This window comes from Alligator mississippiensis, chromosome 2, assembly GCF_030867095.1.
Source record: "Alligator mississippiensis isolate rAllMis1 chromosome 2, rAllMis1, whole genome shotgun sequence".
NCBI classification, from domain to species: domain Eukaryota; kingdom Metazoa; phylum Chordata; order Crocodylia; family Alligatoridae; genus Alligator; species Alligator mississippiensis.
The window spans coordinates 260,661,371-260,678,519 of NC_081825.1; the positions used below are offsets into that span (position 1 = coordinate 260,661,371).

The 17,149-nt window shown below is 49.8% G+C and overlaps 1 protein-coding gene across 10 annotated transcripts in view; it reads right to left on the minus strand.

The window, feature by feature from the left end:
- Positions 1-7,268, minus strand: part of ABCD4 (ATP binding cassette subfamily D member 4) — a 30,878-nt gene extending 23,610 nt beyond the window's left edge. For 3 of the 10 annotated variants that reach the window (XM_019488709.2, XM_019488706.2, XM_019488705.2), the window contains exons 1-4: positions 7,043-7,125; positions 4,818-4,948; positions 4,576-4,703; positions 3,857-3,996 (exon numbers count right to left, since the gene is read on the minus strand). In XM_019488709.2, coding sequence (XP_019344254.1) covers positions 3,857-3,996; positions 4,576-4,703; positions 4,818-4,948; positions 7,043-7,083 — 440 coding nt within the window. In that variant the 5' untranslated portion in view covers positions 7,084-7,125. Of the gene's footprint in view, positions 1-3,856; positions 3,997-4,575; positions 4,704-4,817; positions 4,949-5,666; positions 5,687-7,042; positions 7,126-7,147 lie in introns of those variants that run through there. The other 7 variants (XM_019488707.2, XM_019488708.2, XM_014611281.3 and 4 more) reach the window with 7 other exon arrangements.
- Between the last annotated feature and the right edge of the window lie 9,881 nt (positions 7,269-17,149).

Sequence of the window (17,149 nt, forward strand, 5' to 3'; positions counted from 1 at the left end):
CCAAACCAGTGAGATCTCCAGCTCCTCTGTGTAGGGCTGACCAGGTTCCATGTACACACTGCTCTCTCTTCCCCTTACTCCAGCCTCATGCTTCCTCTTCCTTTTTCCCTTGCCCCCCATGGGGCTGGGGTTTTCTGAGAGTTGCAGACATCAGAGCTCTGCAGACTACCCCCTGGTTCCACCTGCTGTTACACATATTATGTTCACATTACACAAGAAACCTCTTCACACTCAGATTCCCCACGGATAACCCATCATAGATGCTTCTGTGAAGAAGTATTATTGATAATGAGCAGCAGGTGTTTGGGTGGGGGATGGGATTGAAGCGTACATTGCAGCAAACCAATAAACTAATTCTGCTGAAGAATTTATGAGCTGCTGTGGTAAAGCTTGGTGTTTCTGTCAAAGGCCTAGGGACCTTGTTACTGTGCAAATCATTAGAGTCATAGGTTTGGGAAGGCCTTAAGACATCATCTAGCCCAACGGTACTCAACCTTCTAGTCCCACGGACTGAATGAGTGGTACTGAGGCAGTTTACAGGCTGGATCCCATGGGCAGGGTCAGTCTGCGGGCCAGATTCAGCATGGGGTCAGTATGTGGGGTTGGTCTACAGATACAATCTTGCACACCAGATCTGGTTCTATGTGTTAGCAATTAATGCTGCCATGGCTCCCTGATGCCAAATGTCCAGACCTGTGGGAAGCCCCACTGGCCAGAGGTTGAACACCACTGATCTAGTCCAACCCACTGCAAAGATCCAGAACTGCTCTTCCTGGACCATCCCAGACAGTGCCTGCCCAGCCTCCTTTTGAAAACCTTCAATGAAAGATTTTGCAACTCCCCTCAGCAGCTTGATCCCCTGCTTACTGCTCTTACAGTTAAGCAGGGCTTCCTGAGATTTGATGCAGATTTGCTTTGCTGAAGTTCACACTCATTGCTATGTGTCCTGCCTTGGGTGGCAAGGGAGAACAACTTTGTTTAGCAGCCATTCATATGCACGCGGACTGGAACCCAGGTCTGCTCCCAAGTAAGGGCTCTAACCACTGATCCAAAGAATCACAGAAAATATGGGTTGAAAGGAACCTCAGGAGGTCACTTTGTCCAACCCCCTGCTCAAAACAGGACCAGCACCAACTAGACCATCCCAGCCAAGGCTATGTCGAGCTGAGTCTTAAAAACCTCCAAGGACAGAGATTCTACCATCTCTCTAGGTAACTGTTCCAGTGCTTCACCACTCTCCTAGTGAGAAAGCTTTTCCTAATACCGTATCCAACCTAAACCTCCCTTGCTGCAACTTGAGACCATTGCTCCTTGTTCTGTCATGTCACCACTGAAAACAGTCTAGCTCCGTCCTCTTTCGAACCCCACTTCAGGTAGCTGAACGCTGCTATTAAATCCCCTCCATCTTCTCTTCTGCATACTAAATAAGCCCAGTTCCTTCACCCTCTCCTCAGAAGTCATGTGTCCCAGCCCCCTAACCATTTTCGTTGCCCTCCACTGGACTTTCTCTAACTTGCCCACATCCTTTCAATAGTGGTGGACCTAAAACTAGACACAGCATTCCAGATGTGGCCTCACCAGTGCAGAGTATAGGGGAATAATTACTTCCCTTGATCGGTTGGCAACACTCCTACTAATGCAGTCCGGTATGCCATTAGCCATCTTGGCAACAACAGCATACTGCTGACTCATATCCATCTTATTGCTCACTGTAACCCCCAAGTCTTTATCTGCAAATCTGCTGCTTAGCCAGATGGCCCCAAGCAACTGTGGAGCCAGGTTCATTCACATTTGAGTCTTCAGGCACACTCCAAGGATAAAAACTAAATGCAACTCACAAAGGACCTCTGGCTCCTCTCCCAGCAGGAATAACCAGGCAACACACATGCTTTTTTGGCCTAATGCATGCTCTGCATTGGCCTCTATATGTGCGAGGCACCCTACAGTTTGACAACAAGCACTGAGTTCCAAACCCATTCTTGCCTTATTGACCCAGTACAAAGTTTAGTCACCAGAAATATTGCTGGAGGCAGCTCCCACGATTGCTAGGGATTGTGGTTCAAATCCATTCCCTCCTTGCCTGCTCCTGCACCTCCATCCCACATAGCCATGGTGCTACATCACTTAGTTACAGGAAAACCCTCAGTTGACTACGTCACCATTAATAAATACAGCTTCCAGTAAGCAGCCATTTCCTGTACTTATCACAGGGCTCAATCTGGTTCCTCAGGAGGGGTCACCAGTGAGATAAGTATGCAAGGATCCATGTCAAAAGCAGATTCTTGAGCCTATGGGCAGGGCTCTGTGAATGTCACAGTGCCTCATAACTTACTACATAACCAGTTCTTTTTAATTCACTCCAAATATTTGTTCCAGGACCTGAACTTACTTTTAAACAGGAGACAAAGTAGGGTCCCTTAGCTGTGCAATCTATGTGAGTGCAACTCTTGTAGTGCTGTCTACAGCAGGGTGGGCAAAATGGTGGATCTGGCTGGCAGCTGAACTTGATTTCCCAGCAGCCCCTGACCACATGGCTGGGGCCACTTTCCATAGAAACCCCAGCAGCCACCATCCTGCGATTGCACAAGGCTGGGGTTTCCATGGAAACCAGCCCCAGCAGCAGTGGCAGGGCACTTGGCAAGGCGTGAGCTGCTCCAGAGCCGGGCTAGAATTTTGCAGCTGTGACAGTGCAGTCCAGAGCCAGGTCAGAGCCATGATCCGCAGCCTGCGTGTCCCTGCCCAGGGCATGTAGGCTGCAGATAGTGGTGCTGCCCTGGCTCTGAATTACACTATCACTGCTATAAAAAGCTGTGCTGCAAACCCTGCCAGGAGGGGCAGCGCTAGGTGGGGTGTTGGGAGGGCTATAGCCACCCCAAAATTCTCCGCAGCCCCCCCCCCAGCAGCACCGCTGCAGCCACTTCCCACCTTACACAGGCGGCAGCAGCTGAGTCCGCCACACTCCCAACTGCAGCATAGCGCCCCCCTCTGCCTGCCAGTGCTGCTGGGGCCAGTCTCCACAGAAACCCCAGCCCCATGGCATCACAGCATGGCTGGTGCTGGGGTCTCCATGGAAAATTGGCCCCAGCCACACAAGCAGGGGCTCCTGGGAAATGGAGTCCGCTGCTGGCCAGATCCAACTCATGACCAGATTTTGCCCGCCCATAGTGGCCTGTGTGGTAGTGGAGTACAATTGGGAAAGGAGTTCTCAGGGTTTGGCGAGATGAGTTATGAGGAATTCAGCTCTCCACCCACCACTTCAACTACTACCCCAAACACTGCCCAAAAGGGGAAGGGGGAAATGCAGCCCCTATCCAGTACTGTACCCTCTCTGCAAAACACAAAATCAGTTTCTGATCCTTTCCACAGGTCACGCACCCAAAGAATCCTCTCTCTGCTGTCAGGACCTGCATCTGATTAAAATCATGGGTAATTTAAGGTCCAAATAAACAAGGGAGAGAATCCTACGTGTACTGAACTGTGGAGAGGGAAGGGAAGGGTAGAGGACCCCTGCCACAACATAGCACACCTACCAGGAGAGAAGCCAGGCCTTATAAAAAGAGATGGATGGGGTCAGCAGCAGAGGCCTGATACAAGAACAGCAGCACCTTTGGCCAACCTGAGGGTAGGGTACAGCAGTGACAGTTCTCTACAGAGCTCTACCTGCCTCCCACAAGGCACCAGGCAGAAAGCCTGAACCACCCGCCTCTGGAAAAAACATGAAGTAGAAACACACACCCTCACACACACAGCTCCAATCAGCATCCTACCCAAGGCAGCCACACCCAGACATGTCAAGAAAGTGAGGGAAAGATCAGTAGGTGCCAAGCAAGGTGGGAATAAGCTGCAAGCAGCCTACGGGTTATCGATGTCCTCGTGCAGCACATTCAGAGTATAATACACCTGGCCCTCAAAATATTGGCAGTGAAGGTCCTCAGTGAGAGTCTTCCTCCAGCTCACGTACATCAGGTTACTGATAAACTGGTCAAAGCTTTTCAGCTGAGGGGGGAGAGGCAAGATAGAGAAAGAACTTGAGAAGCAGGCAAGACGATCACTTCACACCAAAAACTGGAACGATTCAGTGACAAAAAGGCAATAGGCCCATCCCACAACTGGCTGTCTACATGGGGCAGGAGGAGCCTCAGATCCCTCAGCAATGGGGCCAGCTGAACACAGCCCTATGCTTCATCCCAAGCATCAAGATGCTTCCTGTGATGCTGGGCAGGGAGTGTCCTAGAGGCAGGGTGCTCCTGGGAATGCCTCATATCTAGCTTTCGAGTCAGCAGCAAAGGCCTTGCCTCCTACAGCACATCTTATTATCACATCATGGCACCATCTCCCTCCCTCCAGGGACTTGATCCCAAGAGCAGGACACAGCACCATATCTTATCAAAGGTCCCAGGTTCTCGGTGGGGAGGGGGAGGCTGGTCTAAGAGTGTGCACTGCAGCAAAGAGAGGCTTATCTCTCATGGGGTTACACTCTGCTCCCTCCCACCCTTCCAGGGAGAGTATTCCTCATTACTGTAGGACTCTTTGCTCTCCCTACCTCACAAGCACTTGAGGAGAGGCCTCCCTTACCGTGGAATTGACTACAATGAGAACCAGGGCAATCGCAGTCAGAGTTTTGAATCCAGACAAGTCCTTGTTTCCCAGGACGCCATAGTACTGGCTGGGGATCAGTCCCACTTGGTAAATAACCAACTGTTCTGGGAGGCAACAAGCAAACATAAGGGAACAGTGAAGGTCTGAGAAAGCAGTAGAGCCTTGAAGCTTGCACCAAGGCTTAGACACCCCCCAGTCCCAACTGTTCAGTCACTTACCCAGCAAGGTAACACACAGCAGGGTCAGAAACATCAGCACATTCTGGGAAGACCATTTTGGAAACAAGACAGCCTGAATCCTCAAAAAACGTTGCAAGAACTTCAGATCCAGCTGGGGCCGGGACTGAGGTCTAGTACAAGACATAAACAAAGCAGAGAACTGAAGCAAACAAGCAGGGTTCTTAGAATGTGCTTTCCTGATCCTGTCTGAACAGAAAGGTATCCATCCCTGCTTCTCTGGAACCAGACCCTATCAATGCTTCCTTCCTCTACCTCGAGACACCTTAAGTCTCTAGGGACAGTTGAAGAAGATATGGACCAGTTTTGATGTACCAGGTGCGTACTGACCCTCAAAATGAAGGCATGTATATACCCTCAGTTGCATCCATAAGAACTCATCTGCTGGGGACACCACACCAAAACCTTTGTGCTGGAAGATGCCAAGAAGCTGCAGCTAGATGGTGCATTATGGTACTACATATAATTTAATTTTTTGTTTTTTATTCTTTTTTATTTTTCCTGAGTCTTCTCTGGCCTGGACTAGACTTGGCCTTCAGCACACCCCAGGAGCCAGGCAAGGGCTTTGGGTTTAGGCCGCAACATCTGAGAGGGCGGGGCGGGCTCTCCACACAGGCCTTGTCCACATTCACCTGCTTCTACCATCAAATGTTCTAGCAGCAGACATCAGCTACCACCACCACCACACACATCCATGTGGCTCTGGCAGCTGCACACAGTAGAGTGCACCTTGGGGAAGCACCATCACCTGATGAGACTGTGATAGCCAAGAGGTGTGGGAGTGTCCATGCATGGCTTTTACCAGCTGGTGAAGAACAGCAGAAGCCTTACCTCATTCAGCAAAGGCAATTTAACTTTGTCAGCAGAGGTTCTGCCCCCACAGAGGCACTCCAAGCATAGGCACATTCAAATTTTTGCCAGAATTGGATTTCTACCAGCAAAACTCTGCAGTGCAGAATGGCCATGAGCATGAATGAGGGCAGCTGCCCTGGTAGTCTCCATCTCCCCAGACTATTCTGCACTCTGGCAACATGCAAAAAGCTTATGTCAATGAAATAGCTGAACTAGACAAGAAAGGTGGGCCCATCTAGGGGAGGCTGAAGCCCATTCATATGCATTCCCAGGGAAAGCTGCCAGCCTGACTGCTGACTTTCATCCGTCAGCCTAAGCAAAGTGCTAAAGCTAAAAGCCTTCTTCCTGGGGGGGGGGGGGGGGGAATCTTCCTTTCCTGTCCATCTCTGTCTGGCTGCCACACCGGTTGCAGCTCAGAGGCAACCAAAGTAGGGTGCGGAGCCCCGCCCCGGACACAAGGAAGCCAGCGGCATATTCGGGGGGGGGGGTGTCGAGTGGCCGGACATGAAGCCAGCAGCAGCACAGTCACCACAGCCACTCCACCCAGCTCTGCGGGTCTCTCCAAAGTGCGGGGCCCAGGGCAGTCGCCACGATTCGCCCCACCCTAAGGTCAGCCCTGGTCCCACTCAAGGCCCTGCCTGGAGCAGAGTCCAGGGCCCCAAGAGTGACCTGTACCCTGTTCATTCCTGGTTTCACATCTCCCCGTGCAGCATGCTCACACCCTTGGACTCAACATCTTTCAGCTGCTCTCCCTGTTCAGCTCTATCCTCAACCCCTGCATCCTGCTGCCTGTTTGGCCTCATCTTGTACCCCCTGCTGTGGCCCCCTCTGCCCTCCCAGCCACAGATGCTAGTGTGGCCCCCTTGCTGTCGCTTCAGCCCTAGGGATGCTGTGCACCATGCAGCTCCCTTTCCCCACTGCCAGCATGCCCCAGGCCCACCCCTCTCCCCCCTGCTGAGTGCCTGCAAGGCCCCTGGGCTCCCCCACCCAAGGCAGGCAAGGCCACACCCTGTCACTCAGCTACATCCTCCACTGAAGCTCCACAGCCTGCCCGAGCCTAGATGGCCCATGGGGCTAGCAGGGCACGTGGCCAGGACCACCACTGGCCATTCAGCTCCCACCAGCCTAGGGGCCAGGCACACTCACAGCTGAGCTCTCCCAGAGCAGCCTCGGATATCAGTGTCCCGCCCGCCCTCACCCAGGCCTTGCTCATCCCAGGGCCAGCTAGTGCCCCCACCCCCAGCCTGACACCCTGCATCCCCACCAGCCCCAGCTGGGCACCCTCCCAACCTGCACCCCAGGGTAACCTGAACCCTCCCAACAGCCCCAACACCAGCCTGGCACCCTGCACCCACCGGCCCCCGCCGCACCGCGGCACCGCCCGCCCGTCGGCCATGAGCGCGGCCCGCCGTCCTCAGCCCGCAGCAGCCCCGCCCCCGGCCACGATGAATATTCATTACCGCTCCTGACTATTCATAACCGCCGACAGGTCGCCGTGGCGACAGTAGAATTCGAGCGCTCTGCTAGAGCGTCTCCAACAGAAGCAGAGCATGCGCACACAGCATGGCGGCAAGCAAGGCAAGTCTCCTGCCATGGAAATCCCGCTGGGGCGGCTGGAAGGGCCATGTCCCGGAGTTCCCCCCTCCCGTGCAGCCGCAGAGAGAAGAGCGCCCCCTCCCGGAGCCACCACGCGGCTCTGGCGCGACAGCGCCCCCCTGGCGCAGCGCCGAGCGCAGCCGACTTTCCTGAGCATCCCGCTCGCAGCAGCTAGCACGGGCCGGGCCGAAGCAGGGAGTGCTGTCCCGTGGGGCGGGAGCCCATGGGAGTGGGGCTTGGGCTGCACGCTTCTGTACATGTCTCCTGGTGCAAGCAGGCAGAGCTTAAAAGCAGACCAAACCGACCCCCAGCAGCAGCCCTGGCGAGATGTGCGTGTTGGCCACGCTGTGCCTCAGCCGGTGCCAGCCTCCTGCCAGGTCCCCATGCTGCCCCTTGGAGCCCTTTGGCTTGAGGTTTGGTGCCCACCACCCATATCTCAGCCCTTTCTGCTTTCCTCCATAGATGAGTTTCGCTTGCCTCATAGAGGAACCATTCAAGAAAGTCTAGACCTGATAAATGTTTTGGGGGTGTTGGTTGTAGCCAACCCAAAACACCCACAGACTGTCCCTATGCCTGAAGAAGGGTGTTTGTGCTCAAAAACTTGCAAAAACCACTTTTTTCCAACTATTTAGTTGGTCTAATAAAAGATATCCTATTTACCCAAAGAACCTTGTCTGAACATCATAAAGGAGTTCTTTCTGACTTATGGCATTGTTAAACCGGTGCTGTGCTCCTTCTAGTGTTAATGTGCCATAAAGATTTGCAACGTAAAACTTGCTTCATTCAAATCACTTAAACGGCACAGTGCTGGCAAGTCTGGTGCTGCTAATAGTGCAGCCTGGGCAACAACCCTCCTCCAATTTGTCTGTTTGCAGAGCGAGGCTCTTGTGCAGCCGTGAGCACCCCATGATGCTGCTCAAAGCACAATAAAGCCGTAGGACTGCGGGATGAGTTTACATTGGTGGCTGCCTTTTTATCTCGAACATTGTTCACGGCTGAGTCATCCCCTGAAAACCTGCAGCGCTCGCCTACTGGTGCCAGAGAAACCAAACACATCTCCTCCACTTAATCCACAGTTAAGATTGAGAATTTCTTCCCCTGTACAAAAAATCAAATCCCCATGTCACTATACTGAGGAATGTAAATGTTGCTAGTCAGCAACTTCTCAGTTACAGTTTTGACACCAGACCCCAACACCTCCAATCTGATACTCCAGCATCAGCATCTGACCAGGCAAACCCCATCTGATCAAACAGCCTAACAAAACTCTTGTGTATCAGTGTTCCTGCATGGTCTACTGCTTAATCCAAGCCTCCTACTACCACAGCACCTCCCCAAAGCCTCCCTGGCTGCAGCATGCCAGACTGCACACAATGGCATTTATGCTGCAAATCTGACTTTGAGGGTGCTATTTGTTCTAGTTTGTTGCTGGCAGCAGAGCTCTTTGATGCTGCTAGAGCAGAAATGGTCACCACTACAGGGAGAAGCAGAAGTACCTGAACTTGAATGTCCCATTAAAGATCCCTTTCTGATTGAGGGAAGCCCTGCACAGGAGGCAAGGGAATGAGAATGGCCATCTTGCAAGTTGTTAACATTTGGGGTTGTCAGTCCGGGGTTAGGGTTGGGAATGGAAGGTGGGCTCGGAAATTTCAGAGAAGCACTGAAAATAAACAGAACTGCTTATGAGTGCCCTGCCACTGTTTTCAAGAGTTTTTCATCCAGAATTACAGAGCACCGTGTTGACAAATGGCACACAGATGTGTAAAGACATCAGAATAAAACAGTTTTATTCAGACAGTGATTAACAACCAGTCCTACATTTGCTGTTATCCTGTGAGGAAATCTCCCGTAGAAGGGGCCGAGCAGGGAGCTGTTCAAGGAGCAGGAACAGGAGGCAAAGACTGGTGGGAAATGGGGAGAGTGTATGGCAGGAGGGTGAAGAATTGGAACCTGAACTCCCATCTTCCTGGTCTTTCAGTTAACACATGTTCAGAGCAGAAATCAACTAAAGCTAGTTCCTTCCAGGAGCAATACTGTAAATAGTCATCTACACTCAGGGTGACAAAACGCTTTTGTTTGAAGAGATCTTCTAGGCACTTCTTCTCCACTCTCTCCTGTTTAGACTGCTTCTTCCACTTTGCTGTTCAGCCTTTTCTTGCCTGTGTACCCTGGGGCCAGGCACAGAGCAACTTTGGTGGGTAAGGGAGGAAATTCACTCCCCTGTGAAATTGCTCCTCCCACCTTACTGCCACAGCAGAGCAGCCAAGAGGAATATCTGATCCCATGCTTGAGCCTTTCAAAATAAAATAAAACTCTGTACAAGGAAGAGTTAAAAACAAAACAAAGCAAAACCAAACCACCACCAATACAGAGAAGAGAGTGTGGGGGAACGACAAAACAACCTACTTCCTTGCAAATACTGGTCTCCCTTGGCAGTGTCCCCATTCCACTTGTCTCAGCTTTCTCCACTCAACCCCTCTGGCTGCTGCAAGTCACAGTCACGCTATTATCAATCCCATTTAAAGGTTAAGCTTCCAATGACACAGATCATCCTTGTATAATTTAGCCCACCAGTGATTAATTTTACACCTATACCATCAAGAAATAAATGTCAGCCTACTGCTCCAAAAACTGGAACAGTAGCTCAAGGCCACTGCTTCCCATCAACAGGTGCAGCATTTGAACTGTGGCATTTGTGTACCTTGCCCTGTCAATAGTTCCTGGAATTGACCGGACTTCTCCGACTCTCTCTCCCCCCACCATGTCCCCCTCTCCAAGGCTGGTAGCATCCTCCCCTCCCCAGAGAAGGACTAAGTGGCTTCCCAACAGGGAGGGAATATTCATAGTCCCAGCTGTTCTGAACTGGACTCCTTTGGATGCCTGGAAGCTGGGGGATCTGACACACTCGTACATGCTGGGCTGCAATTGTCTATTCCAAATCCTTCCCCATCACCCCTTTGTCCTTCCCCTGCCTGATACAGCACCTGCTGTGAGCCCCATTTAGTGGATCTGTTCCAAGAATTTTCCCGGGCCCCTCCTGACACAGCCAAGATCAAGAACAAAAGAAGAGTTCATTCCCTGGGCCTCTCTATCAGCTGTTCTCCCTCCCCCCAAGCCTGTGTCCTAGACAGTTGGAGCCTTCTCAGCACTGAAACATTTACATCTTTTACAACACCCTGCCCACTCCTCACACTTCTCCGGCAGCAGAGAGGCCGTCCACTCCAGGACATGCCTTGGGGCAAGGCGAGGGTGTGCGGTGCTGTTTACAGCAGAGGCCACAGCATACCCGCTATTATGGCTACAGGACCAAGAGGAATCTCCTCTGCACTACAGTGCTTTGGCTTAGTGATTTGTAGATCAATGGAAGTCAAAGGTGGCAACGGTTTACTACTACCGTGCAGCCAATTCCTGCTCTGGCAGCGTAGGAGAGAGTTCCTTCTGGTGTATTAATCTAGGCTTTACCCAACCCCATTCTCTATGTCCCAAGATGTGACTCCCTCCCAGAATCTGACTCATCCTGGTGCTCAGGAATTTAAATTCAGCCTGGATTTTCCACAGCTTCAGCTCATTCTGTTGCTCTCAGTTAGAGCCCCTTGCCTGACAACCAAGGATCCTGGCTTTCTCTGATAAAAAAAAAATCCCCAATTTTTGGATTAAAAAAAGTAATCCAAAATACACATTTTTCTGTGATTAAAATGAAACACCACTAATATATATATATTATATATTATTATTATATATACATTATTATATATATATATATATATATATATATATATTAGTGGTGTTTCATTTTAATCACAGAAAAATGTGTATTTTGGATTACTTTTTTTTAATCCAAAAATTGGGGATTGATTTATATATATATGTGGGTGGGTGGGTGTGTATGGTAGTGTTTCATTTTAATCATGGAAAAATGTGGATTTGAGGTTACTTTTCTTAATCTGAAAATTGAAGATTTTCTTTTATCAGAGAAAACCAGGATCCCTGCTGACAACCTCCTCACAGTTTACATTCAAGAGACTCTGGGACAGAAGTTTCAGAACCTGTTTGACCTAAATCAGTTAAGTCTGATACTACATTCAACCACGTTTATCTTAAAGCAGTTTCAGCCATTTGGAAAGCAGTTTATGCACACCAAATTTCTTTTCTGTTACAGGTTTAAACTGGTTTCCGATCACTTAAACCAGTTTACATGCAACTTCTGTGGCAGACAGTCCTGGTCTCCAGCCCCAGGCTCTTGCTCAGTAACAGAGCTCAATAGGCTGAGCTCTTTTCAGCTTCCCTCAGAGGTCAACGTTTCCAGCCCCTGGACCACTTTTGCTCCTCTCCAATAGCTCCTCCTAGTTTGCTGGTACTTTTCAGCATTGTGGTGGTTGATTTTCCTTCAGACTTTTATTGGCTGAATCTTTCCAAAGCTGAGCCTCACACACTGATTTCCTGCTCTAGGCTCCTCGTATGTCTCTGCCTTCACTGTGGGTTTGCAGCTGCCCTCAGCTTAGCATAATCAGCAATTTTCCCAGGCAACAGTCCACTCCCTCTTCCTGGACATTAAGGACTAAGTTAAATATGACTGGGCTAGCCACAGACCCCTGCACCCTCATCTTCCTATCACTTCCAGCTCTATCCATCTACAGTCTCCTCCCTTGCTTGCTCCAAGGACCTTATGGCTAAGGGCAAGCAAAACGCGAGGGCAGCCGAACCCCAAGCCTCCAGGCTTGGGCCTGCAAGTAGGATGCTCACCAAATGTTTTAGAAACATCTGAAGCCCCAGGTGCAGGTGAGGGATGCTTGCCAGTAGTAGGGCCACTTATGGTTCTGGACTCTTGGATTTGGAATTAGTTTGGGCTAATTTAGCCTTGGATACAAATTATATATTTTTAAAAAATCTACATTCTTGGATTGCTGCCTATCTAAGAACAACTCTGACTTTCCTCACAACACTCTCCATGCCTGGATTAACCTTGTCTTCCAATGGACCAGACATACTTATCTTCCTCTTCCAAATCCTTCCTGGAGCTTTGCCTTCTACTGCTACCTGCTCCCTCCTTCTGCCCTCCACAAGCCTAACTGCCTGTCCCTGCTCCTGGGCTGTGAATAATGGATATTGACTAGGAAACTCTCAAAGAAGTCCAGAACTGCAAGGCCCCATGAAATGTGTGTGAGGAAATCACAGTCACTGGATTCATTTCCGTTCTAATGAATTGGAGAAAGAGGTGGGGGGTATGTCATTCACTGGGCCTCCACTTTACCTCCAGGTACAGATATTGGTGACACAGGAAAAGCAAAGGGAAAAGAAGACCCCCACCCCCTGCCCCTCCGAAGCTGAGAGCCTGCTGGGGGCAAAGTGCTTTTATGTGCATGCAGGAGAGAAGAAAAGTGTTACCAGTTCAAAAGAGAAACCCTTTGATCTTGACTTTGAATCCCTGACAGTTCCCAGCACTCCTCCATCCTTCCCACTGACCACCAGGATCCCATTCAGTCCTGTGGCACAAGGGTTGGGATAAGCCTGAGAACTCCCCTCCTCTCTTCAATGACAGGGAACTGATCTGCATTAATTGTCCTTGAGGTCTGCCATCCCCAGAGCAGACCAGCTAGAGAAAGGGCTGAGATGGAACCAGTGTCTCTCTGATACAACGTTGCAGTGAGTCCTACAGGCAGAGACTCTGAGCAAAGCTGTAGAGGAGGGGCGGGGGCAAGTGCTGCAAGCCAGGAGGGCAGGGAGCCCAATAACACAGGTGCTGTGAGCATGGGAGGGGGAAATCAGGGACAGGGATGGGCCTAAATGGGCTTTCTCATCTCTGCTGTCCAAGGGCAGGACTGTCCTTTTTGAATGTTTCCTAATGCATTGGCTAGCCTTAGGTTTAAATATATTTCAAGCACTGGGACCTCCCTGCTGCCCCCTACCTTCTCCTAAGGGAGACAAATCTGCTGGCTCATCTGGTCAGTAAAATTTTCCTGAAATTCAGCCAACATTTTGTGCTTGCATTTAATCTCTTTGCCCATCATCACACCCCTTTGGTCACCATTATTACTTGCTCTTCCCCCCTTGATGTCCCCATGCTGGTCTGTCCTTCCCTCTAGTCCTCTCTTCATGCAGCTAGACAGACTCTATTTAAACTTTTCCCTTAAGTCAGTCATTGAGCCCTGAGCCTTTATCTTGCCCATGTCTAAACTCCTTCCAGTGTGCAGCTATCTCTGGTAACCAAGTAACTGGATCTGAACACAGCAGTCCAGGTACAGGACAAGACTCCATTCAGATTGACCTGTTCCAATTCCCGAACTGAGCAACTAGCCTGGAGCTAGATCAATGAATGGCTCTAGGGGTGCTACAGAGAAGATTGGGCAATTATACAACATCCTACAGCCAAATCCCAAAACAAATGACCTCCTCCCTCCCCCCTGCAGCCCTGAACAATGCCGCAGTAAATCAGTGACTGATTTTCCCAGCCCACATGATGTCCACAGTTCCCTCTCTCCAGTCCTGTTGGTAAAGTTGGCTTTGCCCTGAAGTGGAGTTGGTGGTGGGGAGGTAGAGGAAAGGGATATCTTCTCACTTGGGAATGATTGTTGAATGTATTCAAATGATATCCCCTCCCCCTGCCCATTTGGCCCTGTCAGAATCATCACATTCCAGGGACACAGCCAGAGAAAGCCCCACCTTTAACAAGAACCCAGCTCTATGCCCTGAGGACACCCCTCCCCCTGTTTTAAACCAGCAGGGAGAGTCACTATCTCTTTACCACCAGGTTGGAAATGCATCTGTTTCAGACCAGAAAGGCCTGAGTTTCAATGTGGCCAACAACCCAGTACAAGAAACTGAGCCCAGCTTAGAGTCTTTACCACCTTAGCTCCTGAACTATGGCCTGCTATGGACCAGTTAAAGCACAGCAGGCAGGAAATCAGCTGCCAACAACAGCTAAACTAAAAGGGACTCCATGACTTACTGCCAAAGGAAAACAGCCTCTGCAGAATCAGTTCTGTTACATATCAGCAAACCCCAGAAACAGCAGGCTCATTGATTAACATACGAGATGCACAGAACCATGGGGCCTGCTGACGCTGGGGTTTCCCTGCGTCTCTGCCGTGTAAGTGCAGCCGAACAAATAAAACCAAAGAGTGGAAAGAGTATAAGAGCTACATGCAAGGACTTGAGGGCACTGAAATTCTCTTGGGAGAAAGCAACCCACTTCAGAACTGGCCAGGTTTTTAGGGACAGCAGAGCTGATGACGTTGACAGGAAGAAGGGTTGCAGTTTATGAACTGATTGGCCTGTTAACCAGAAGTGGGCTTTACAGCTGCAGTGGAAAAACAGGTTGGTAGAAGTGGGATATACTAGAGTGCTGATATGGCAGGAGTTCTGCTCCTCCTGTTGAAATCTTTTCTGCTATCCCTCTGGGAGTTACTCCTGGAGTAAGGACAGGGAATTGAGTGATCTGGAAGGAGGATGCAGGAGAAAACAAGACTGGAAAACAAGGGCTTTGGGGTGAGTGCCTTCACCCAAAGGGTGCACCCAAAAGGAGAAGATTAATTTTGTGTTACTCAGGGATTTCAGGCCTGACAGTAAGGAAGTGAGGTGGGCCAATCTAACCCCACTCATGGAAAGGGTGGGTGTGGCATACTTCTCAAACATCTCAGGTTTCAAGATCCTTCACTCAATTTTAGTCCAAAGTTACTTAGAGTGCACCCCATGTTGTTATCCCTCAACATTATTCAACTGAGAAATACAGCATGAAACTGATGTGGCGCAGAGGTCGTTATATAATGGGGAGGAATCCTACAGTATTTTTTATTTTCCTGCAATGAAAATCATTAAATTATTATGCATCCCTCCCTTTGTGTCACCATCACATTTCATCCTGGGGCTTTGGCAGGTTGAGAGGACTGGGGTGGCGTCTGGGCCAGTGGAGCCCCAGAGAGGAGGCAGATTAGGGACTAAATCCAATCATAGAGTGAAGAGATGGATGGTGACAACTGGAAATCACACAGTGTCTAAATCAGAAGCCGAAACAAAATAAATGTAGACAATAGAAACATTGAATCCTGGTTGAGGGTTGCCTGACCCCAGGATCCATCTTCCCTATTACTGATAGCTGTGACATAGGCAGTGGTGAACGCTGGGCTTCCATCCCCAGGGTGATCTGCTACAATTGTCTCTCTTCTACCACCCAAACTGATCTACTATGCACTGGGAAAGCTCACCAGCATACTCTAGAGCCTTTCTGAGGCAGTGGGCAGTCTCTCTGGGGGATGAAGTGTTTAAAATCTAAGCACATATTCAAACTTTTGTCAGCTGTTCCAGCCCAGCAGCTTAGACACTGGCTGTACATGCAACCAACCCAACAGCAAACAGTGCAGAAGGTTGCTAGTGAATCAACATCCTACTAAATTGACATACCATTCATTCCAGTGTTGCTTCTTTCAGACAAATTCTGATACTACATGAGATAGATGTGGGAAGGCAGTATGAAAGAGCCACAGAAAGTAAGAAGCCTTCAGGAAGGGCAGCAGAAGGCCTCACTTAGGCTCTAATTCAGAGGAAGGGAAAGTTTTTGTGGGAGGCCGAAGCTTAGGTAAAGACAGAGGAAACAGGTTTGGGATGTCAGGGTTCCAGGAAAGTAATAGAGACCAGGGAAAGTAATAGAGACCACAGGGCTTTGTTGGCATGACTCAGGCTTCAGAGTGTCCTTGGGACAACTTTTATTGTAGAGGCTGGGAGATAAAGGAAGAAAGGACCTAGGGTCATCTTTTGTACAGAGCTTCATGGAAGGCCTGAAGAATGAAACATGTCTGCTATACTGGGAAGGGTCTGAGGCGGAGGATTCTAGGACCAAGAAACTAAATTATGGGGAGGGAACTAAAATAGGGAAGAACTTGGTGGGGAGGAAGGAGAAGGGGGGGGCAGGATGTGAGATAAATAAAAAGAAGGGAGAATATACTGGGGGGAAGGGAGTCAATGAACAGCACTGGAAACTGGGCTGGTAGCAGGAGGGAGTGGGTAGGGGGATCAGTCCTGAACATAAAGAGGCTGTCAAGAATGAGAATGGATAGAGAATTTAACCCAGGTAGGGTAGCCATCATGGAGGACAGTCCGGTTGTCCTCTGTCCTCTATTGATACGAAACCAGATGCCTTTATGTCCTCTAGTTTTCTCTTGAAAGCAAGAGAAAAATAGAGGACATAAAGGCATTGAGTTTCATATCAATAGAGGACAGAGTAGCAGAAAACCAAAATGTCCGCTACGATGGCCACCCTAGGTAGGGATGAGGGTGCCACCTTCCAAGTCCCGCCTGGCTGTAGGAGTAGGGTTTGGTGGTTACAGACAGGACCACTATGCATATATCTATGGAATATCCGTTGTGAAAGAGTGTGGCCAAGACAGGGGCCTGGCATGCTAGAGACCTAGTTCTTAGTTCCTTCTTTGACAGAAGTTATCTTAGTCATAAAATGGAGCAAGGATGGTTGCATGTGAGGAGGGGAACATGGTATCTTGCTCATAACAAGGATTGTGAACATAAAAACTGCCCTTTACTGGGTCAGGTCATAGGTACATCTTGCCCAGGAGCCTGTCACAGGGATTCCCACTGACGTGTGAGAAATCCTGTATCACGGTGGCAGAGGACGGATGCTGAAAGGTAGAGCCAACAGAAAGTATACAGAAATAGAAACAACATGGTTGAAGGTCATGTGACTTGAGTTGCAGCCCTCCTAGCATCTAGCCCTAGCTACGTTCCCGCAGCTGCAGGCTACTCTGCACCTTCCCACAACAGTTAGGCAGCGGCAAAGGGGGGAGGCAAGTGGGAGACCAGCCTAGGAATGAGAGTGGAAGCCACCGTTGGCAAGCATTGGTTGGAGGAAGGCAGTAGCT